The sequence below is a fragment of the Equus caballus genome, chromosome 18, assembly GCF_041296265.1.
Source record: "Equus caballus isolate H_3958 breed thoroughbred chromosome 18, TB-T2T, whole genome shotgun sequence".
Taxonomy (NCBI): Eukaryota; Metazoa; Chordata; class Mammalia; order Perissodactyla; family Equidae; genus Equus; species Equus caballus.
Window position 1 is genome coordinate 73,400,401 of NC_091701.1, and position 22,279 is coordinate 73,422,679.

The following is a 22,279-nucleotide window of genomic DNA, read 5'->3' on the forward strand; positions in this document are numbered from 1 at the left end:
TGATGGAATGGTTGTGCTAGTCTGAGGTGAACACTCCCACAGCTACTCTTCTCATTGTCATTATCAACAGAACAATGGAATTTTGACAAAGATGCCATCACTTTATATAATCTGTATTCTAACTACTTTCTATAAGCCAAGTGACAGAAAATGAAATTAAGCCACTTATTCTACACAAACCAATACTTTATCAAATTTCCGCATTTTACAAGTCATGTTCAAAAAACACACACAAGTTAGCATTTTGTACACAAATGTTTATTTCTCAATTAAACATTCCCTTTAAACACAAGGAATGAATTCTAAATATTCATAAAGATGAATTAAAAATGAAATCCCTCCAGAATAGTGTGTGTAATCACTGTGTTCTTGGTCACTACTGGCATTTACTGTTTAACATCAAAAACAAAGACAGGTTATTTAAAAATCATGCTACTGAATTTCTAGCTCTTCCTCTATGACCAGTACTACACTGATCCGCATGTTTAAAAGTTTACATCACCAAATTGAAGCAAGTTTAAGGTGTGAAACAGCTGTGCATTGAACACAAAATAAACAATAAAATTATAAGATATAGTCAAGTTCGTAACGAATATAGGTGTTCTTATCATCATTGTAGATTCTTGGGTAATGTGCTATGAGAGCATCCTGTGAACCAATGTAGATGGAGTTGTAAATTTTCCAATACACATCTCTGACTTTCCGGGCTGGGTGAAACAAACCCTAAAATAATTAAGAGGTTATATTATTTCAGTTTCAAAAACATACATAACCTTAACACAACTAACAAACAAACCATAAAGATATGATTCCAAACATTTCCCTTTAAGAGAAAACAGCCCTGACAATTGCTTAAAACTGCAGTAGGCAAAGACAAAATCTAAGCCCCCTCTCCCTACAACTGTTTTCCCATATGGCACAATACAGCTACTATGATTAGGAATAGGGATTTAATTTATCCAAATTACTTTTTTCATTGAGTAATCTTTTGAAAATTTTTAACCTACCTGTAAACAGTACTGCAACATTCTACATGGTCCAATAGCAACTCTCAGGCCCTCCAGAGCTCCCATAACTGCCTGAATTACATGGGGAGATGTCTCAAACACATTGGGCCATACGTAGTTCAACAAGTGATTCAGCGAATCTTCACAACCAAATCCATAAACCCCAAGTGACATGTGTTGCACCACCGCACTAGCCGTCTGTCTGTGTACAAGGTCCCTGTAATGGAGGGTGGATGCTTTGTTAAGATACAATCTTAGTTTAATAGGAAATATTTGCCTGTTCATTAGAAACTAAGTTAGAAATTCAGTGCATGGAACAGATTCAGAGTCATCCTCACACCTCATGTATCTGATATAAAATGCCTTTAGAATGACTAGGATTCTACTTGAGAATTTTTGCTTTGATGACTCAAACCTCACCGTGGCTCAAAAATAAGCTGTATTTTGTAATTAACCTTTGAAAGGAATATGAGCAAGAGAGCCCTATGCAGTATACTTTTAGTATGCTGCTAAAAAGGGGATACATGACTCTTACATATCAATAATTAACAATATTTCATTTTAAATCTTTGAAAGTAATTTGACACTAGTATACAACAGATAACTAAATTAAAATTCAATCCCTTCCCTTGTAAATTTTGTTTCACTGAAGAACTCAATTTGGGGAAAAAGAAGAACCATCAATAATTTTTTCAAACCTACAGAGATAAGAACTTTAACATCTCCCATGTTAACTGAATTTGTTTCTTACAAATCATTGAGTTATTCATTTCACAATTATTCAAGTGAGTATGAATATAAGATAACGGGTTTGTGATGGGTATAAAAATGATTTTATGCTCTTTGCCCTCAAAGGTAGTAAGAGTACCTTAAAGGTGTAAGAAAAAAAAATACTTGAACTTACTGGTATCTTCATTCCTTATTTACCATAATAATGTTTAATCTATTGGGTATCATAGTGAAGCAGTATATTCTTCACTAGTAAATTTCCCAAATAAAGTACTGTTTCTTTTCATTTGGTAATTTTTGACAGAGCTTCTCCCTCAGCTTACTGGTACACAGAACCTAAGTTTTAACTGCAGGTCACATACATCAATGACTGCACTATGATGCTGAGGCGCATCTCAGTGAGGAATACGGAGCGAGTATGAGTATGATTTACTCTTACTGTACTGGGCCCCAGGTGATAGGCTTTTACAAAGCACAATTCTTACTCTGTTTCCATATCTTGCACATATACCTTGTGATAACTTGCTGAGTCCTGTTAAGTCTCCCTTTTGAAAGGTCATTAATGAGTAATTTTAATCTGTAGATAAAAGTAACTGAATGGGGTCTAACTTGAGTATCTTTCCTGAAATCTTCCTGATATGTTTGATAAAGACATCTTCCTGATAGCTTTCCTGAAAAATAAAGAGCCAACGAAACAGTCCTTTCCCTTACTACTTGGACTCGAACTTTCTCTTACACATTCTTCAGTTACTTTTGTGTTTACTGCTATATGTCAGTCTAGATGGTTAAAGACATCAGGAAGCTGACTGTCAAATAACTCAAGCAGTACTGTATCGGCTGCCACCATCTGAAAAACGGGGCCTGCAATGGCATCGTGTGGCTCTGGCAGGCTAAGTTCAATAGTTCAAAAGCCTAACAGATATTTTTGCTTCACCTGAATGACAAAAATGTAGAAAGATCAGGACTCTTTGCTACACCAAGAAGTTCATGCTCATCATTTCCTCTAATTATATTTGACTTTAATTTTTAAAACAAAAGCTGATCGATTACTGTTTTTTGAAATGAATTTAGCCTAAAAGAGGGGGCACTTGGAAGAGAAAATTTAGGGAACTACTATATCATACATATTATTTGAAGATAACTATAGTCATATTTACAGTTTTATAAAAAGCCAGGCAGTATTCCCCTTCTTTACCTGCGTCACAAGAAATTGGTCATACAATAATTATTTCAATAAGTTCTAAAAGAAAGGAAGAACTGTAACTACTTTCTTACATTTAGTGCAAGTCACTTACCTATCCATTAAAGCATCTTCAAGCAAGGGTGTTACAGCATAAATGTAGTCCTTTCCCATTTCACCAATATATTCAAACAAAAAGGAAAGAGATTTCAACACTCCATTTTGGACATTCAGTTCAGGAACTCTGTATTCATTCATTAAGGCAGGTAGTACTGTGAAGGGTGAACATGTTTCGGCGACAATAGCTATTGCTACAGTGGTACAAACTCTGTTCTGCCTTTCCTGAACTTTGAGGTTGTTTAGAAGTGTAGCCAATACATCATGAGGGCTGAAAAAAACAAATGTGTCAGCAAACAGATTACAAGTCAAAATTTCTTTGGAAGAAAAAGAAAAAATGCAAAGGAATGAAACTTTATGGTAAGCAATCACTGGGAACTTAGTAACTTTACAATAAAATACAATACTTTCAAGTCACCAGCCATTATTGTCTCTACTTAAGAACTTTAAATTAAAACACCCATTTTAAAGAAAAAAATTCAAATGGATTCATTTTCAAATGTAATTTTCAGTCTTTAGCAAACTTCCTGAAATATAAAGAAATTGAATGTTTAGACCGAGTAACTCTTTGAGTGGTCAACATATTGCCACTAGAGCCAGGCAACCTTACAGTAGCACCCAAACTGTGGTCTCCAGGCTACAACACACAAATCTATTTTCCTCTTCTTATCTTTCCTTCCATACACCTTTACTGTATCTATGCTCCTTCTTCAAGCATTTATTTTATCACAAACTGAGAGGACACAGGACCTAAAAAAGTTAGCACAACAGCTATTTGTGGCCAATTTCTTGACTACATCACCACTAAAATAAAGATCACTGCTACCAAAAAGGGGAGGAGGCAACTAATTAATCTGACTTTTATGTTTTACTGCTTAAAAACATTTCCTTTGTTATTAAGCCACACGTACATGTGTAATACCTCATTTTCTACAACGACTGTTTCTTCTAGTGTGGTTCTGATGGAGTGGAAGCAAATAACCACAGATTATCTAATAAAATAGCTATAATTCAGTCGTCTGTTGATTAATTTTAGAAAAATATTTTAAAAACACATAAGGCATTAGCATGAGGCTTAAATTATGCTGTTTTAAGAACTCGCCTTAATGTTTTAAGAAATTTTCAAAAAAGGACCAACAAAACTTTGAAATTATTCTGAAAACTGTAGCTTCTCTCTGTTAATATCTGGTGTGATTAAATAAAATTTTACAACTTCCCATCTATTTTAATTCAATTGAAAATTAAAAAGAGAATTTCAAAAGCTGAAGGTCAGTGGTTAAACAAAGTGCTTTCTCAGCTGCATTACTCACACCATGCCTTAAAAGAGATTTCTACAGAAACAGAACCATTTTTCAACACCACAAAGGGCTGATTATAAAGTAAAAAAATACACATATGGAAGTAAATACTCACCCGATGGCCTTTGCAATATAACCAAAAGTGTTGACTGTGGCTCTACGAATAGCTTTTTTGTGAGCCTTTAAGAGCTCTAAAAGCTCAAAGCAAATCCTCATCCATTCTCTTGCAGAGACATATTCAGCTCCCCTAATTTAAAGAAAAAAAGTTAATTTTTTTGTGACAATAAGTTTTAAAAGGCAAATTTGCAAATTCAGTTCTCAAAACATGATCCAACTCATTTTGAGCATTAAGTAAAAATACTATTACCTCTTCAGAAAGGATGATTTAGTCTTAAAATTATATTGCCACCTCCCCCATTACCACCCAAATAGAAATTTCATGGAAAATACTAATACTGGATAGCCTGACCATATATAATTAGGTTAGCAACCTTAAGCAAATTTGCAATGTGAAAACCAAAACTGCTTATAAAAATGTTAGGTAATCTGCTTACCTGTCAGCAATACGTCCAACAAGATCAATACAATTCTCTTGCACTTTTTCATGCCTGTTCTTTAAGATGGGAGTGAGTCTAGGCAGCAGATCCTTAATTGGGGGCGTCATCTTATGCATACCTATTTAATAGAAGTCAACACACTATCAACATTTAAACTGCAAACTTTGTTCATTTTACCTTTTATTTAGTAATGTAATATACATGACTAGGCATAAATATAAACTTACAGCTGCCTATGGAAAAAAAAAAAGCCCCAGATTCTGACCAGACTCAGAATTGTTTTTAACGTTTTATTAACAACTTCTGATTATGCACAGAAATGAAAAAAATTAGCGAAGTGATTTAAAGAATGATGGATACTCAACAACAAAAAAAGTTTTATTTGGTTCTGAAATGTATTTGTACACTGATATTTAAAATATGGGGACAGCTTATGTTCCGGCCATACACAACAATATATGCCAGAGGTAGACATGTAAATTAAAGCAAAATTTTCCAGAAAGGGCCCCCTTACCCTTTAACTGCAAAACAAACAGATCTCCAGTCTCCCTGCAATGCAGGGCATACTTGGATGGTATTTACACCTATGAAGAGAGAAAAAAGGAGGCAGCTGGCAGGGGCTCTTGCTCTAACTAGAACTGCTTGCTCTGATTCTCTCTCCATTCTTTTTCCCATGTTTCCCTGGACCAACAATATGGTTTATAACTCCCTGCAAACCAGAGCCCCACAAGTGGCCACGTAACTGATTTCCAGCAAGTAGCTATCTTCAAGTGTAGAGGACAGGGCTGAACTGGGATTATACATAAATGCAAAGGTTCAAAGATCTCCTATACTGCATAAAAACCCCTTGCTAAAATGAGAAAAACACTGGCTATCACAGCCAGCTACATGACCTGCTAGGTTGTTGTGCCCTCTCTAAACTCTGCAGAAGTTACTTTTGCAACAGTCACGCTCAATCAGAATAAAGGATTAAACACAAGAGACTATTTGTTCACTTCATCATAAAGCCCTTTAAAAATAAAATCTTAGCTCTCCAAACCTAAAAGCATTTGAAATATACACGTCTTACTTTGAGTTAGAAAACTGAATGGACAGTTTTAAGGAATTGGATAGAAATAAAGATAAGATAATCTTGAGCAATTTACTTTTTTCTCCCTGGTTATGTTCCTGGAACTTGATTATCAAGCACAAAAACCTGCGATAATCATTTACTAGTTCAAGGTTGAGTAAATATCTACTCTTTTGTCCTGAAACTTATGAGCGGTCTTCTCCCTATCTACACAGAATATGCTTCAGGTGAGACGCTAATTTTTGTTAGGGTCCTCTATTCTATGACTTCAAAGATTTTTCAGTTGTGACTATTCCCACCTCTCTTGCAGGTCCTAAATTTGCCCTCTTTTCTCTTTTAAAGTAAAATATAAGTGGATTTTGGGAGACAAGACTTTTGTGACATCCCCTGACTTAACTAAAATTTTCAAGTGCTTAAAACAAAGCATCAGAAATCACTACTCAACTCCTAAATTATGATTCTGTATTTTACCTTCAAAAACCAAAGAAAGTTAAAAGACAAAACAAATTCTTACGTGACCAGCAAACTCCATACCTATTACGTTTACAATGGCCTTCAGTGCTCCAAGAATGCTGCCCAACACTTCAGGGTACTCTTCACCCAAATACTCATACAAAACAACACCCAAGTGCCCCATCAATTTTTCCTGTAATAAAACAAGTAATGTTAAAATGTTACTATTCACATTAAACCATCTGGCAAAGAAATAAGAATCTGACACAAAAGTTTACCTCTTGACAAGTCTTCATGACAACAGCAGTTCGAGAGATCAAGTCAGCTGCCTGCTGCCTAACTTTGGCTGATTTGTTATTTAATCGCCACAAAACTGTACCACAGATCTGAGGCAAGTAAGGTTTGACTCGTTTGCCAAGAGCATTGACCACTGTGCCAAAGCCGTTCAACATTACTGAGTCCTAAAAAAGAAAAACTAAGTTAAATTAAGAAACTACATTCAGTGGAAACTAGAATTCAGTTTGTGACTAAAGCTGAAATATGTTAATATTTAGTTTTTTAAACAAAACCATATCTAAAACTTTGAGGTAGGAGAATATTTCCTCAAAGCCAAGTGAGTAAGAACATGAGCATTTAAAAAATTCTTTCAAATTAAATTGCTTTTTAGTGACAATATTTGCTTAAAAAAGTAATATGCTTTTTTACAGACATGAAAGTCAGTGGCAACTTGCCATAAGAATTAGTATCATTACCTCTGTAGTCTGTTCTTGAAAAGCATAAAGAATACCATCAATCAGTTGTTCTTCAAGTTTATGATCAATATCTGCTGCTCCCAAGTTGCCCATGATTTTCTCAATTGTCTCCATCACCATCTTTCTGTACTGTTCAGCTTCATCTTTCAAATCATCCACAATCCTGGATATAATTTCTGCTGCACCTACTTTGTTTGCCAACTCCACAGTAGTATCAACTAACTAAAGAGAGGAGGAAAAAGTATTAAATTTATTGCTCTCTCAAGAAAATAGAGAGATATTACAAAAACTGAACATTCGAAAGTACTATCCAGCTAGTAAGATGAGAAGGATTAACTCCAATTTGAAAAACCTTAAGAAAAAAGTGACTAAAAAGAAATTTTTTTTTTGGTGAAGAAGATTGGCCCTGAGCTAACATCCTTTGCCTGAGGAAGACTGTCACTGAGCTAACATCTGTGCCGGTCTTCCTCTATTTTGTATGTGGGATGCCTCCACAGCATGGCTTGAGCAGTGTGTAGGTCTGTGCCTGGGATCCAAACCTGCAAACCCTGGACTGCCAAAGCAGAGCACAGGAACTTAACCACTACACCACCAGGCCGGCTCCGAAAAAGATTTTACTGTGAGTCTAAATCAAGGTGATTAAAAATCAAGATAAGACTGTATATCTGTTTCACTTAGCCAGACCAAGTGTTTCATTTACTAGACAAAGACTCAACTCATAACTGGGTGTTTATCCTAGAATGCAAAGTCAAAATGGAAGTTAATTTGCTGACTAAAATCCATCTCCATTTTACAATCAAGCACATACAAACTGTGAGGTAATCAGGGCAAAAAATTATGTGTAACATGCATTCAAATTGACTAGAGAATCAGCTGAAAGAATTTCTGAAAATATTTTTTACAATAAAAGCTCACCTGTCGGTAGTTTCTTCTATCCAAAGCCATTCTATGTTGCCAGAAATGTTTAAAAAAAGGAGGAAGGATCTCTGTTTTAATGTAGTTTGCTTCTACACCATCTGTTCCACAACACTGCTTTACCACCTAAAAGATTAAAAAATAATATTAGTAAACACAGTCCAGATTTAATATACAATAGTTTCGTTTTTTAAAAAATGCTTTAAAATTCTCTTTGAACCATGAAACACACCCAATTTAGATGAACAACAATTTGAAACAATTACCTTCAGCACAATTTTCTTCATTTCTTCATCAGGAGACTGGAATTCTCGAATAAGGATTAACATCACTTCTCTAGTATAGTAGTTAGCATATTCTGCATCCATGAGAGGAATAAGATACCCAATAGCCTTTAAGAAAGCAGCCAAACCCTATTTCAAAATAAAATATGCATATCCTTAGTATATTCCATTTAGGGCACCTTAGCATCAGTGAGCAGACATCAAAAGAAAAATAAAATCGAATTGGTGGACCTACCTTTCCTCTGTGTTGGCGGATACCCTTCCACAGAGGTTTTAACACAGAATCAAAAGATTCGATACCATAAGGAGTTGCTGCTTCAGCCAAGGCAGCAATGGCCAAAGCACTAATGGTCCGAACCTTCTGCTGCTCATCCACGAGACCTAGAAAACCAAACACAGGTGTTTTAACTAAGCAATGTTACCTAACTGCCACAACATCATTCAAATTCTAGCAATACATCTAACCATTTAGTCAAATTGCAGAATCTGTGCACATTAGACAAAATTCAACAAAAGCCCATATGAACCACAGCCTATTAGGAGATATTACAAATCCCATCATAAACTATACGGTGTTTATGTAGTTAAAGCCTTTCCATTTCTCTAAATCAGCAGCCAAAATTTCAAAACACCTATCTTATGAAAGATAGACAAAGTTATATTAGAACTTACCGTGTTCAATGATTTCAACTAAACTTCTGAGATGTGGCAAGATGGCACAGCCCATAAGAATAGCTATCTGCTGTACAATCTTAATACCAGTGTGTCTTGCTTGCCAGGACTTCTTGCTTTTGCACACAGCTTTTAAGAAGGGCAATAATGAAGGAATGCCCAGGGCAGAGGCTACAACAGCAAAAGCTCTAGCTGTTGTGTTACGGACATATTCGTCCATGTTATCTATATCAGGTCTCATGGTGGAGATCATAGTAGCCAGACCAGCAGCCTGAAAGGCCAACGAAAAAGGACACGGTCATGAGCTGATAACATTAACCCTCAACCACTTCCTTCTATAACCAAATAATCCCATCAACAGATATAAAATTTTCTTCTCTAGAAATACAATTAACGTAAATACCTTTGCCAAATTAGAAATAATCTCTCGGCCTTCCACTCTAGCATAGTAATCTTCATCAATCAACAACGGTTCAATGACGACAAGGATCTGAAAAAGAGAAGGAGCTATGTTTTCACACAATTACTGACGCCATACTCATGTAACAGAATTAAATACATATAGGGAATATTCTTATCATAGCATATCATTTATGTAATTTAAAAACACAAGTATACAAAACCATTTTACTAGGAAGTTTATAACTACAGGACTTTGTTAATCAAGAGACAAATTAAGAATTTTAATTATACGATTTTAAACTCCATATGAAAATTTGGGAGAACTGTTAACCACATAAACTAACAAATATTCAGTATTTTAAAAAAGATAACTTACACATCTATCCGCATGTTACAACTGTAAGTCGTAATTACCACAAGCAAAAAAATGGTTCTTAACACTAAATGGACTAAATGGTATGCTGTAGAAACATTTTCTCATCCTAATCTAGTGTCAATAAAAGCAAAGGAAAAATATGAATAATACAAACCCATTATGGTAAAGACAGCAAAAGGTCACATCTATGTACACTTCTGTTTGTCTATGTGTGATGCACGCTTGTGCAAAGAAAAAGGTCTGGGAGAAGTTGTAAATTTAACATTGGTTAACTCTGTGTTAACATTGGTTAACTCTGAGTGTTTTGCACAAGGGGGTGAAACTTCCCTTTTTATTTTGAATGCATAGCATCGGGTATTACTTTTTTAGAATTTTTAAATTTCACAAATACACAAAATAAGCTATTAAAAAAAAACCCATGAATTCCTTTTATATTAAAACATACCAAACCATGAGAAACTCTACTTGAGGACAACAACAAACCAACCTTGTGCACATACGGTCGAACTAAGTCATCAAGTTTGTATAATATTCTATCAATAACTTTCACAAGTAAATGACGCTCTTGATCCTCAAGTGTAGGAGACATCAGTAGAGGAAGAATCTGATTAAACAAAGGACCAGCTCCAAATTCACGAGCTTTATCAGTAATCTGACGCAATGCAGCCTGGGGGGAAAAAAAGAGTAAAAGGTGTCTTTCTTTATAATTAAGCATTTTGAATGAACAAATTACTCCATGATTTTCTGTTACTTAATATTTTAGTGTAAACTTCACAGACAGTAGTAGCACGAGTTCGCTCCCATCAAAATTACTCTGAAGTGTGAACTCCTATGACAGAAGTTCAATATTTTCAGTTAATTCCAAAAGAGTAATTTAGTAGAACACGAGCCACAGGGACGTAACATAAAACACCCTCTTAACTTCCCCTACAGGATCGCCCATCTTCAAGCCACGTATGATGCTAATACACTTCCTCGCATGATTCCACTAATTGTCTTAGAGCCTTCAGCATGTTTTCATTTTTAAACATCCTTATGAGCATAATATTCTTTGATTAAAAAGCTAAATCCTTCATACTGCACATCTTTCTTTTCCTCATTCTATGCCCTTGGTAAAGGTGAAGAGGTTAACTATAAATTTCTAAACAGAATTACAAAGAACATGATGATTTAATTAACTGGTATTTACCTTTCTCATTGGAGGTGTTCCATTCTTAATTTTTAAAAGCAACTTCATTATTTTTCTCTCTTTTTGCTCTTCTGGACTAAGTGTTGATTCATCAACATCAACCTAATAGTAAAAAGAAAAAAATTTAAAGATAGCTTGAAACATTACGATTTGTAACTCCTAAATAAAAAATATTTTATTTCTATTATCACTTACCAAAAGTTTATCAAAGTACTGAATATCATCAGGCTTCAAAAATGGAAGATTTCCAGATGGCTGGTCATTAACACTTTTCATAGTTCTATCTTCAGTTTGCATATGGAAACCAGTCATACCACCCAAAGGTGTTGGAGTTGCTGTCAGCTTTCGAGCTGGAGTTCGAATAGGAACATAACCAGCTGGAGGGGGAAGTACCTAATACAATTAAAAGACAGTTTAGGATTGTCTTGACTTTATAAGGTAAGGAATAACATAATGAATAATATTTGCACTTAAAATATTTTAGTTTACTAGCTAGGAAGCTTTTTGCTTGGAGACAAGACTTAACATCAAGCCTATTTTTCTATGTTAATTGTAAGACTAAAATATGTATGACAAATACTCATAGTCCTCATCTGCTAATTAAAATTTGAAGTATATTATGAGTGCAGAGAAATGAGGAGATACATGAAGCAGGCTAATAAAATTCTGATCATTTTCAACTATCAATTTACATAAACACGTTGGGGAGCCAACACGTCATATTAATGGAAATAAGCTCACAAAATGCACATAACATAAGAGGTTATATTTTAATAACAAAATGAAAAATCATTCACATAAATTTCTGAACTATAGAAGTAAATCTTAATATTCAAGTCACTCTATAAAAATGAGTTAAGTGCATAAAAACTAAAACCAAAATATTTACCAAAGCCCTGTAAAATAGACATCATTTGATTAAAGCAAAAAAATCATTAAAGATTCACTAAGGAGGATATTTCCTTCCTATTTATATTAAGGAAATCAATGACTGCAATTGAGACACACTCAGGCAGTCAACAGTCATGCACTGCATAACAACATTTCCGTCACTGATGGAACACATATACAACAGTAGTCCCCAAAGAGGAGTACTAGATGTGCAGTATGCTATACCATCTAGGTTTGTGTAAGTATACTCAATGATGTGCACCGTGAAGAAACTGCCTAACGATGCATTTCTGAGAATGTATCCCTATCATTAAGCGACAAGTAATTATGGTAGGTTGCAGAGTGTCTATACCCACAGCATCGTGTGGACGCTACAAGAAGTTATAAACAGACATTCATGCATACTTGAAATAAATACTCTAATACAAACCTAATGGGGGAAAAATACAAACTATTAAAAAATAATAGGAATTGGCAGAAAAGGCTCTGTAAAGGCCATCAGATGACTCAGGTTCTAGGCCTGGTTAGGACACCAGCTATATGACCACAGACTACCTTTAGACCAGCAAATGGTCCCTGAGTCCCAGGTATCTAGAAAATTTTATAGTTCAAAAGAAAATTCTTCAAGCTGCTATGGTAAAGAGAGAATATTCTTTTGTGTTCATTGGCAATCCATGAACTTAAATACACAAACCTTTGTGAGGTACCAAGTAAAATAACTCAGATCTAATGTGAGCTTAACCCTGGGAGTGCTGATAAACTGAAGCAGCAAGCTATTCCATACCCCTAAGGCAGCAGTTCTCAAAATATGGTCCTAGAAGTCCTTGAGATTTCTCACCTTCTAAAAGTAATAAAAGCTTCAAGTCATTCCTTTCTTTTCATCTCTATTACTTTTTGGAACTGAAATATACTTGGAAACAGCTAAAAGAATGGAATGGTAGCAGTAAACTTGGGCAAGGCAAACGTAAACTTGACCAATTAATTTTTCAAAGAATATTTAAAATAAAATTCACACCCCAAACACTACCACATTCATATTGACTTTTATTACCTTATACCCTTCTGGGAACATAGCATCTAATTCTTCATCAGAAAGTGGGCGATTTCTCTCATCAATTTCTCTCTCCCACCGCCAAGCCTGAAGCTGTTCAGGAGTCATACTCATAATGTGGCCTACCAAAAAAGGAAATTTCTGTAACAATCTATAATGCAAGACTTTATCCTTACTGAAGTGCTTGGGATATAAGACAGTTAAGATCAACTCTAATATTTAACTGCTTTTATATCATAAACTCGAACCAAGATTTCTTTTTATATCCTGTCATTCTTGCTAAAAATAGGCATTAACAGCACACAGAAAACCACAAAAAAATAATTCAAAATATTTCTAGGAAAAAAATATTATTTTCAAGGAGAGAGTTTCTTTCTACCTGGAGTAGGGGTAGCCATGTTCATGGCTGGTGTGCCAATTGGTGTTTTTCCCGGGGTCAGAACAGGAGTGCTTCCACCCATCTGACTAGCCGGTGTTTCATCCCAACGTGATTTTCTTTTACTGGCTCCAGGAGTTGGTGTTTCACCAATTGAATCTCCACCTCGATCTGTTCGAGGAGTCTCAGCCCATCCACTTCCATGTCCAGGAGTATCTTTAAAGAAAAAGAGCGAATAAGTGTAAAATTTTAACAATCAGCAAAAAATTACTGTTTACTCTCAAACAGCTAACATACTCAAACTGATCAAGTTCAAAAACGGGAGATATCTAAAATGGAGATCCATTAAAAGTTTTAATGTTTCATTTCATATTTATCCTCCTTCACTATTTTCTGTTTGTTTTCCACTGATTACAAAAACAATACACAGTAGCCATTGAGGAAAAGGACAATAGAACAAAGCACTTTTATCACAACCCAGAGATAGCCACTTTATGTATCTTGAGCCACTTTTCATTTGCCCATAGAGATGAGATTACTCTACACATACAATTCTACACTTCTTCCTTCATCCATTACAAATTAAACACTCTCCCATGTCATTAAAAATTCTTTATGAAATTTTAATATAGGAAATGTACTATTAAATCTTAACTTGCCAAAGCCAATCTCATAAATGGTAATGAAATACAGCTTCGGACAGTTTACACAAAAAACAAGACACTGAGACAAGTTTATACATAAAGTAGAACAGAGGTTCCCAGGGACTAGGAGGAGGAGGGAATGGGGAGTTATTGTTTAATGGGTACAGAGCTTCTGTTTGGGATGATGAAAAAGTTCTAGAAATGAATAGTGGTGATGGTTGCACAATACTGTGAATGTACTTAATGGCAATGAATTGTACACTTAAAATGGTGAAAAGGGTAAACTTTATGTGTATTTTACCATAATAAAAAACAAAAGGTTATGGTCTACAAACTTGACTTTCTCCTAATGTTCTTCCTAAAATAAATCTTAAACATGTTCACAAAGTGAAAAGAAACAGGCATATAATCTACCCGTCCACCCAGAACAAGAGGGCAAGCTATCGGCCTACAAACATACCACTCTTCAAATCAAGGTTTCACCCAAACACACACTCAGACTCCACAAGAAGTACCTCTTTCTGTTTTGGGGGTCTCATCCCATCTGTTTTTACGAGCACTGGAAGTTGCGCCTCCATGGCCTGGCGTCGCGTGGCCTGGTGTATCACCTCGTCCAGGAGTAGCAGCTCCAGCTGGTGTGTGACTAGGTGTAGGATCCCATATTTTTGAGCCTGGGGTTGCTCCAGGAGTCTCACTTCCCTTTGCACGACCTGGTGTCTCATCCCATCTTAAGGAAGGGGTATGTCCGGGGGTCTTAACAAAGCAAAAAACAAAATTATTTCAAACACCTACACACTCACATAAAAATAACTAGAAAATTTCTGTTAAATTCTAAAAAAATAAATGTTTCAGTTCTAGTCTCTATGAATTAGAGTAGATTATCCTTCTGCTTAAAAGATACCTACTTTCTATCAAATATGTTTATGGCTAAGAACAATTCATAAAGTCTTAATCTGAAGCAGTGAAAAATCTCTAGATACAAAAAAACTCCTAAATACAAAACAATGTATTTTGGGTATGAATCTTGGATATGCCACTAATGGCTCCATAACTGGGAAAATCACTCCAGCTTCTCTCTGTAATCTGTAATCAAAGAATTTCAGCTTTAATTATATCAATGTTTAATTGTACCAATATAGGGACATATACTGATGAGTCCTCACTAAGAAATAACTATTTTTGTGTTTTCGTTGAGTGTGTTTAATTAACATAGGTATGTTCTGAATGATCTGGGTAAATTATTTTATAACTAGATACTGCCACATGATTTCAATCCTTGATATTTTACATTTACAATCATGTGTGTGATACTATTACTCTAACTGACGCTGGAAAAATTAGTGAAAAAAGATTAAAAGTGGATTTAAGTAATCAAAGCTTCCACTGCAGTTCAAATAGAGACAAGGAGAGCATGATGTAGGGCATCAGACAGCACATGACAGCAAAAGAACCCGCACAGTGTCATAGCAAAGTAGCAGGAGATTTACTGTAAGCAAAACAAAATTTGTATTTAAATAATAGCTCATAGAAGTATGCATAAACCTACACTCATTAGTATAGGTTTTGTAATATATTTTTTTTTTTTTAAAGATTTTTTTTATTTTTTCCTTTTTCTCCCCAAAGCCCCCCGGTACATAGTTGTATATTCTTTGTTGTGGGTCCTTCTAGTTGTGGCATGTGGGACGCTGCCTCAGCGTGGTTTGATGAGCAGTGTCATGTCCGCACCCAGGATTCGAACCAACGAAACACTGGGCCCCCTGCAGCGGAGAGCGCGAACTTAACCGCTCGGCCACGGGGCCAGCCCCTGTAATATACTTTTATGTATTTGTTTTAAAGTTGGATGCTCTATCCAACACAAGACTTTTATCTAACTTTATGCTTGCAAATGTGCATAAATACCAGAACAAATTTAAGACTTGGTATTTTTTTCTTTAAAAATGTTGAGAAATTCTCAATTAGGTGGGTAAAGCACATAAATTGTTCAAAATCTCATTTCTGGCAACTGCCCCTCCTATTCAATCAGGTTAGAAATAAATTCTTCCTATTATCCATTGTAATTCCCACAGTCATGATTAGGATAGAGTTGTGTTAAATGAACAGAACAAAAGAAAACATGGTTTGAATCTCTAGTTTTTATAAGACAGACATCTATCTTGCGTCTAATTATCACAAGCATACAGTTAAACAGATACCAGCAGGACAAGCTTCTCTTTCCAAGTTTTTTTTTTGAGCAAGATTAGCCCTGAGCTCACTGCTGCCAATCCTCCTCTTTTTGCTGAGGAAGACTGGCCCTGAGCTAACATCCATGCCCATCTTCCTCTACTTTATATGTGGGATGCCTACCACAGCATGGCTTTTGCCAACCGGTGCCATGGCCACAGCCGGGATCCAAACCGATGAACTCCGAGTCACCGAAGTGGAACATCCGCACTTAACCGCTGCACCACCGGGCCGGCCCCCCAAGTTTTTAAAACTAGTGCTGAATGTCAACCACAGAATTGAAGTTAATAATAATTCATATTCTGCAGAACCAAATCTTCTCACAAGTCAGCAAGCAAATGGGAAGTCCTCAGGAACTCTCTTAAACTAAATTATTTGGAAATTATGTATTAAGTTTAGTACTTCCCAATTCTGGATTTGGGAAAATACTGCCATGGTCTGACAGATTGTTCCTGATTTGTAAATAAATCTGCAGTAGTCAAGCCATGCTAGAGTCAATAGTGGGAACAGTACAGACGTCATGAAAAGTGGCTAGATTCTGAAGGTATTTAAAGGTGGGGCTAACTATGGATAGGATAGGGGGTAAGAGAACTAAGAAAGGAGTACAGGACGGCCCTGAAATGACTCCTAAGGGTTTGGTTTGAGCCAACAGACAGGGGAGTAGGGTGGAGAGGGGTGAATGAGTAGAGAAAATCAGTAATTTTATTTTAGAAATGTTGACTCAGAAACACTTACTAAACATTCAAGTAAACATGTCAGGTCCAAGGAACACAGAATTAGGGGGCAGATTTGTAAATCTGGGCATTGTCTGACAGAGATAGTATGCAAAGACAGGAATGAGATCCTACAGAGTGAGTTTAGATAGCAAAGAGGTCCAAGGACTGAGCCCTAGAAGACCACAAAGTCAAGCAAGCTGAGGAATATCCAGCAAACACGACTGAGGAACAGCAGCCAGTGAGGGATATTAAGAGAATCAAGAGAGGGGCCGGCCAGGTGGCGCAGTGGTTAAGCGCGCACGTTCTACTTCTCAGCAGCCCGGGATTCACCGGTTCAGATCCCAACTGCGGACATGGCACCCCTAGGCAAAAGCCATGCTGTGATAGGCGTCCTGTGTATAAAGCAGAGGAAGATGGGCACGGATGTTAGCTCAGGGCCAGTCTTCCTCAGCAAAAAGAGGAGGATTGGCAGTAGTTAGCTCAGGGCTAATCTTCCTCAAAAAAAAAAAAAAAAAAAAAGAGAATCAAGAGAGACTGAAGCTAAGAAAGAAAAGGGTATCAAGGAATGTCAAATGCTACTGATACGCTGGGTAATACGAGGACTGAGACTTGATCTTTGGATTTAGCAACAAGCAGGTCGAGTGATCTTGACAAGAGATGTTTTGGTGGAGTGGTGCAAGCGAAAGACTAGATAAGCCAAGAGAGCAAGTACAGACAACTGATTCAAAGCATGAGTTTTTGTGGCAAAAGGAGACAGAAATGGGATGGCAGCTGAAAGGAGATGTGAAAGTCAAAGGATGGTTTCCTGCAGTTTTTTGTTTGTTTTTCTTTAAAGATGAAAATGGGGGACCAGCCCCGTGGTCTAGTGGTAAAGTTCAGTGTGCTCTGTTTCAGCAGCCTGGGTTCAGTTTCCAGGCGCTGTGGACCTACACCACTCGTTGGCGGCCATGCTGTGGCAGTGACCTACATACAAAATAGAGGAAGACTGGCAAAGACGTTAGCTCAGGGCCAATCTTCCTCAGTAAAAAAAAAAAAAAAAAAGAAAGAAAGAAAAGAAAAGAAAACGGGTAACATGTTTTTATAGATGGTAATAACCTAGAGTACAGAGGAAAAACTGATGCTACATGAGTGCCCTTGACTAGTAAGAGGGCATGGGAAACAGCACAGAAGCGGAAGGGTTAGCTTTAGATGGTCAACCTGCACCAACCGTTCATATTTTAACAGAATGGAAAGCAGAGTAGATGAGAACAGACAGAGGCATACTGGTAAATTTCATAGAGGAAACATGCGTAAGTTTTTTTTATTTTTTCTATTTGGGGGAAAAACAGGAATCAAAGTCACCAACTAAAAAGGAAGCAGCTAGGGACGTATTACAGGTTTGACATAACATAAAGAAGTTCTCCAAGGGGAGGGAAGAGTTATCGCTTAAGGATTACAGAGTTTGCTTGAGGCGAAAGTTTTGGAAATAATTAGTGGTGATGGTCGTCCAACACTGTGAGTGTAATTAATGCCACTGAATTGTACACTCAGTGATGGTTAAAATGGTAAATTTTATGTTATACATAATTTACCAAAATAAAAAAATCCAAAAAACCCAAAGAAATTCTCAAAAACAGTAAACTGTCCAAGGAAATGCAGGAGTATTGCCCATTTGACACCTGTGGTCACAGGCTTAAATTATCCATCTAGAAAATGAGGAAGACCACTCACTATACTGTCCTCGACCTCCACAACGTGACATACTTACACATCTACCTTTATTATTCCAAAAGAAACATTCTTTCACTCCATGTTATGGACTGAACTGCCTCTCCCTCAAAGCCGTATGCTGAAGCCCTAACTCCCATGGTGCCTATTTGGAGACTGGGCCTTTCAGTGAAGTCAAGAGGTCACAGGGTAGGGCCCTTATCTCATAGGATTGATGTCCTTATAAGAAGAGAGGAGACACCAGAGCTCCCTTGCTCTCTCCACGCAAGCACAGAGAAAAGACCAAGTGAGGACACAGCAAGGCGGCGGCCATCTGCAAGCCAGAAAGGGACCTCTCACCAGACACCAACCCTGTTGTCACCCTGATCTTGGACTTTAAGCCTCCAGAACTGTGAGAAAATAAATGTCTGTTTAAGCTGCGCAGTTTCTGCTATCTTGTTATGTCAATGAGAGCAAACACACTTCATGAGATTAAAAATAGTCTAATAAAAAATAAGAAATTACCTCTGCTTGATCCCAACTTGATAGTTTTTTGGGAGTGGCACCAGGAGTCTGATCAGCTGTTTGATCCCAACGCCGTTTTCGTTTTGAGGGAGGCTGGGACGCTGCTCCTCCATTGACGACTTTTAGTTCCCCAGCTTTAGCTTTTTCTGCTAGTTGTTGCCTAATTTCTCTCTGAAAAACATTTGAATAAGTAGTGAACATCTTTAAAACATTTTCAATATCTTTTTATATCGTTAGTACAGTCATTTCTGGTTCATGTCATTTTATTCTTCACTCATTCTCCTTTCTATGCTACTGGTAGTCCCATTCCTTATTTTCCCTCTCTTTTTCGTATTTTCAGGGGGTTTTTTGGTGTGTGTGTGAGAGGAAGATTGGCCATGAGCTAACATCCATGCCAATCTTTCCTCTATTTTGTACATGGGTTGCTGACAAAGCATGGCTTGATGAGCAATGTAGGTCTGCACCCAGAATTGGAACCTGCGAACTTGGGTTGCCAAAGTGGACTGCGCTGAACTTTTACTACTAAGCCACAGGCAGGCCCCTATATTTTCAGTTTTATACAATGTCTTTCTGCACAACAGATGAGCAAGGACTGAATTTATAACATAGACCACCCTACTTTATACAGTTGGTGAAGTAAAATCTTCAGTCAACGGTAGAGAATCAAAATACTTTCAATGAAAAATAGTTTTATTTAAAACTCATACAGCAATTAAGACAAGGGAGCAAGATAGAAAAGTGGTAAAAAGTGACTATAACTATGTAAGTAACGTAGTCATAACAAACACATTTAATTTACGCCATGATTTTAAAGAAGGGATCCATTACCCCATTTAATCCATACAACAGACAAATCTATTATATATACACAATAAAGTTTGGAGGCTATTAAAACAAAATGGAGCAATCTGTAGGCCAATAGGAATTGTTCAGAATTCTCCACCCATATCCAAACTGAATCTTAGGGTAGAATTACAGGTTTTTCAAGGAATGATTTAACTATGACTTTTCCCTTACACACTGGTTTCAGACACACACCACTATACATCCACTATAAGATAAGTATGTATATATACGTGGCTAAGGGACGAGGGACTAGAAAAGGATATAGAAATATGAAAAGTTTAATTTGGGAGGGGACAGAATTTTGATAAGGTTCTTTCTCAACTCAATTTTTATTAATACTATCAAAGTATTACTTCTACAAATAAAATAAAAAGGAAATAAAGTCTCTCAATCTCTACTTTCTTTACATTCTTTCACAACCATCAAAATATTAAGCAGGTTCACATACCTCTTCTTTAGTCAAATGCTGTTCTCGCATCACATCCATGTATGTCCTAGCATTCATTTTAGGATCAGGGGTCTTCCCTCCTGCAGAAAAGAACAGCAACAGGACAAGAGTACAATAAATAAAAGATAATTAGGTTCAAGTGATTTATCTGCCCTGCTCTAATATTACGTTATTCCATAATCATTTAATTTACTTTTTGATGGAAAACTTTAATAATTATACATCTTACTTTTTATTGAGTTTGCTGATCAATTTAACCTGTTTGAACACAAACATCTACAGCAGTTTAAAACAAATATTTTAATGCATATAAAAACAAAATGACAGCACAGTTTAGTCTTCAGAAGTGATGGGTTCCTGGGTTGCTAATCCGGAATACGTACACTTTCGTGCCTTTGTCTCCATCAGCAGTTCTGACTTCAAGCAGCAGAATAGAAGCCTAGAAAATTATCTCTTTACCATTAGTAACACTTTGGAAAGATATTTATATTCAAAACATTACCTGTTGCAAGCTGTTAAAATCCTGACTACAAATAACTATGACTAGGTAAGTTCTTCATACAATGTTTTAAAACAGTTATAGTTCAGAAAATCTGATTTTTAAAAATATACCTATAATCTTATTCTGATGTCACGTTACTAAAAAGGGCTTCATGCTTTTTAAGTTTCGTTGACCCAGAAACATATTTTTACTTTCTTAGAAAGTATAAATTACAACTGGAAATATATTACTTGAAATATATTACTTCTACCAGTTATTATGATGCACACAGAAGAAAAGTGGTGTACAAAGAGATGTGTTAGTCTCTTGGTTAAAGTTTCAGTATTTGCTTTTCAAACTTCAAAATATCTTAAAGAAGCCCAAACAGTATATAACACGATTCACAGAGGCACACTAGTTTTAGAAATGTGATAATTAGCTATACAAAGTAGTATAGCATCATAATTTAGGAAAAAATAATAAAATTCTAAGACATTTCCTATGCTGAAGATCATGCCCAATTGGTAGTGTCATTCTTTCTGACACTAGCTCTGATAAGACTTCCTTTGGAATACTTTTTCACCATAATCTAGAGAGGATGTGTTGAACTGCACCCTTAAGAATGCAGACAGGACTGGCATATAGCAGTACTGCTGTAGGAAAGAAATTAAGGACAGTTAGTATGGGCCTGTGAATTCTGACATACATGTTTAAATCAATTACAATTATGCAAGTAAAAAAAAGAATATCCCTACTAATTCATGCAGGCTGAAAGTCTAACTTGTAAACCTGCAGCAGAATCTAATTTTAAGAAACAGGCACCTAATTTTGATTTTGAAACTCACTCACCTGAGGAAAGCTTCCATCAGGCTCACTATGCCCCTAAAATTAGCAAAACAGACTCCAACTATTAAAAATATCAAAGTCTTTGTATACATACTTTTGTCTTAACTTTATGCTTAAAGCAAAGTAGGTGCGTTTACTAAACTATATTTAGAGCAATATGGGGGGAGCTCTAATGTGAGAAACAGTTTCTCAAAAGTAACAATCCTAAAAATCTAGGATTTGGAATGGAAACTTTCAATAATTTGAAAGCATTTTGAGCAGAAAAACACATTTGTTCAAAGTATAGAAAGCGTACCCAAAACAAAAGTAAAAGAAAAACCTTTAAACCCTTTGCGTTTCTATGGCATTGGCTCATTATTTTCTTGTCCTTCTACCTGGAAAGAAAACTTGCATTATAAAGATGAAGAATATGGCATCTGTGACTTCAACCAAATCTATACAAATCTATAAGGGGGATTTTAAAAAAGAAAAGCAAATTCAGAAGCATGCCAAAAAAAATCAAAGGGCTAAAGACAACTTAATACAAATAAATTTCTGAATACTTATAGA

At 36.1% G+C, this 22,279-nt stretch overlaps 1 protein-coding gene across 5 annotated transcripts in view; it reads right to left on the reverse strand.

The window, feature by feature from the left end:
• Nucleotides 1-236: 236 nt before the first annotated feature.
• Nucleotides 237-22,279, reverse strand: part of SF3B1 (splicing factor 3b subunit 1) — a 59,395-nt gene continuing 37,352 nt past the window's right edge. The window contains exons 6-27 of one of the 5 annotated variants that reach the window (XR_011428329.1): nucleotides 20,404-20,483; nucleotides 19,110-19,280; nucleotides 14,478-14,715; nucleotides 13,322-13,534; nucleotides 12,943-13,064; nucleotides 11,196-11,393; nucleotides 11,001-11,102; nucleotides 10,299-10,478; nucleotides 9,437-9,523; nucleotides 9,034-9,304; nucleotides 8,597-8,742; nucleotides 8,344-8,490; nucleotides 8,078-8,203; nucleotides 7,163-7,384; nucleotides 6,689-6,871; nucleotides 6,492-6,603; nucleotides 5,403-5,472; nucleotides 4,886-5,006; nucleotides 4,447-4,578; nucleotides 3,032-3,304; nucleotides 1,008-1,224; nucleotides 237-723 (exon numbers count right to left, since the gene is read on the reverse strand). Coding sequence is in view for 2 of the 5 variants with exons in the window: in XM_001500168.6 (XP_001500218.3) it covers nucleotides 565-723; nucleotides 1,008-1,224; nucleotides 3,032-3,304; nucleotides 4,447-4,578; nucleotides 4,886-5,006; nucleotides 6,492-6,603; nucleotides 6,689-6,871; nucleotides 7,163-7,384; nucleotides 8,078-8,203; nucleotides 8,344-8,490; nucleotides 8,597-8,742; nucleotides 9,034-9,304; nucleotides 9,437-9,523; nucleotides 10,299-10,478; nucleotides 11,001-11,102; nucleotides 11,196-11,393; nucleotides 12,943-13,064; nucleotides 13,322-13,534; nucleotides 14,478-14,715; nucleotides 19,110-19,280; nucleotides 20,404-20,483 (3,500 nt within the window). In the remaining 3 variants the exon portion in view is untranslated. Of the gene's footprint in view, nucleotides 724-1,007; nucleotides 1,225-3,031; nucleotides 3,305-4,446; nucleotides 4,579-4,885; nucleotides 5,007-5,402; nucleotides 5,473-6,491; nucleotides 6,604-6,688; nucleotides 6,872-7,162; nucleotides 7,385-8,077; nucleotides 8,204-8,343; nucleotides 8,491-8,596; nucleotides 8,743-9,033; nucleotides 9,305-9,436; nucleotides 9,524-10,298; nucleotides 10,479-11,000; nucleotides 11,103-11,195; nucleotides 11,394-12,942; nucleotides 13,065-13,321; nucleotides 13,535-14,477; nucleotides 14,716-19,109; nucleotides 19,281-20,403; nucleotides 22,259-22,279 lie in introns of those variants that run through there. The other 4 variants (XM_005601662.4, XM_001500168.6, XR_011428330.1 and 1 more) reach the window with 4 other exon arrangements.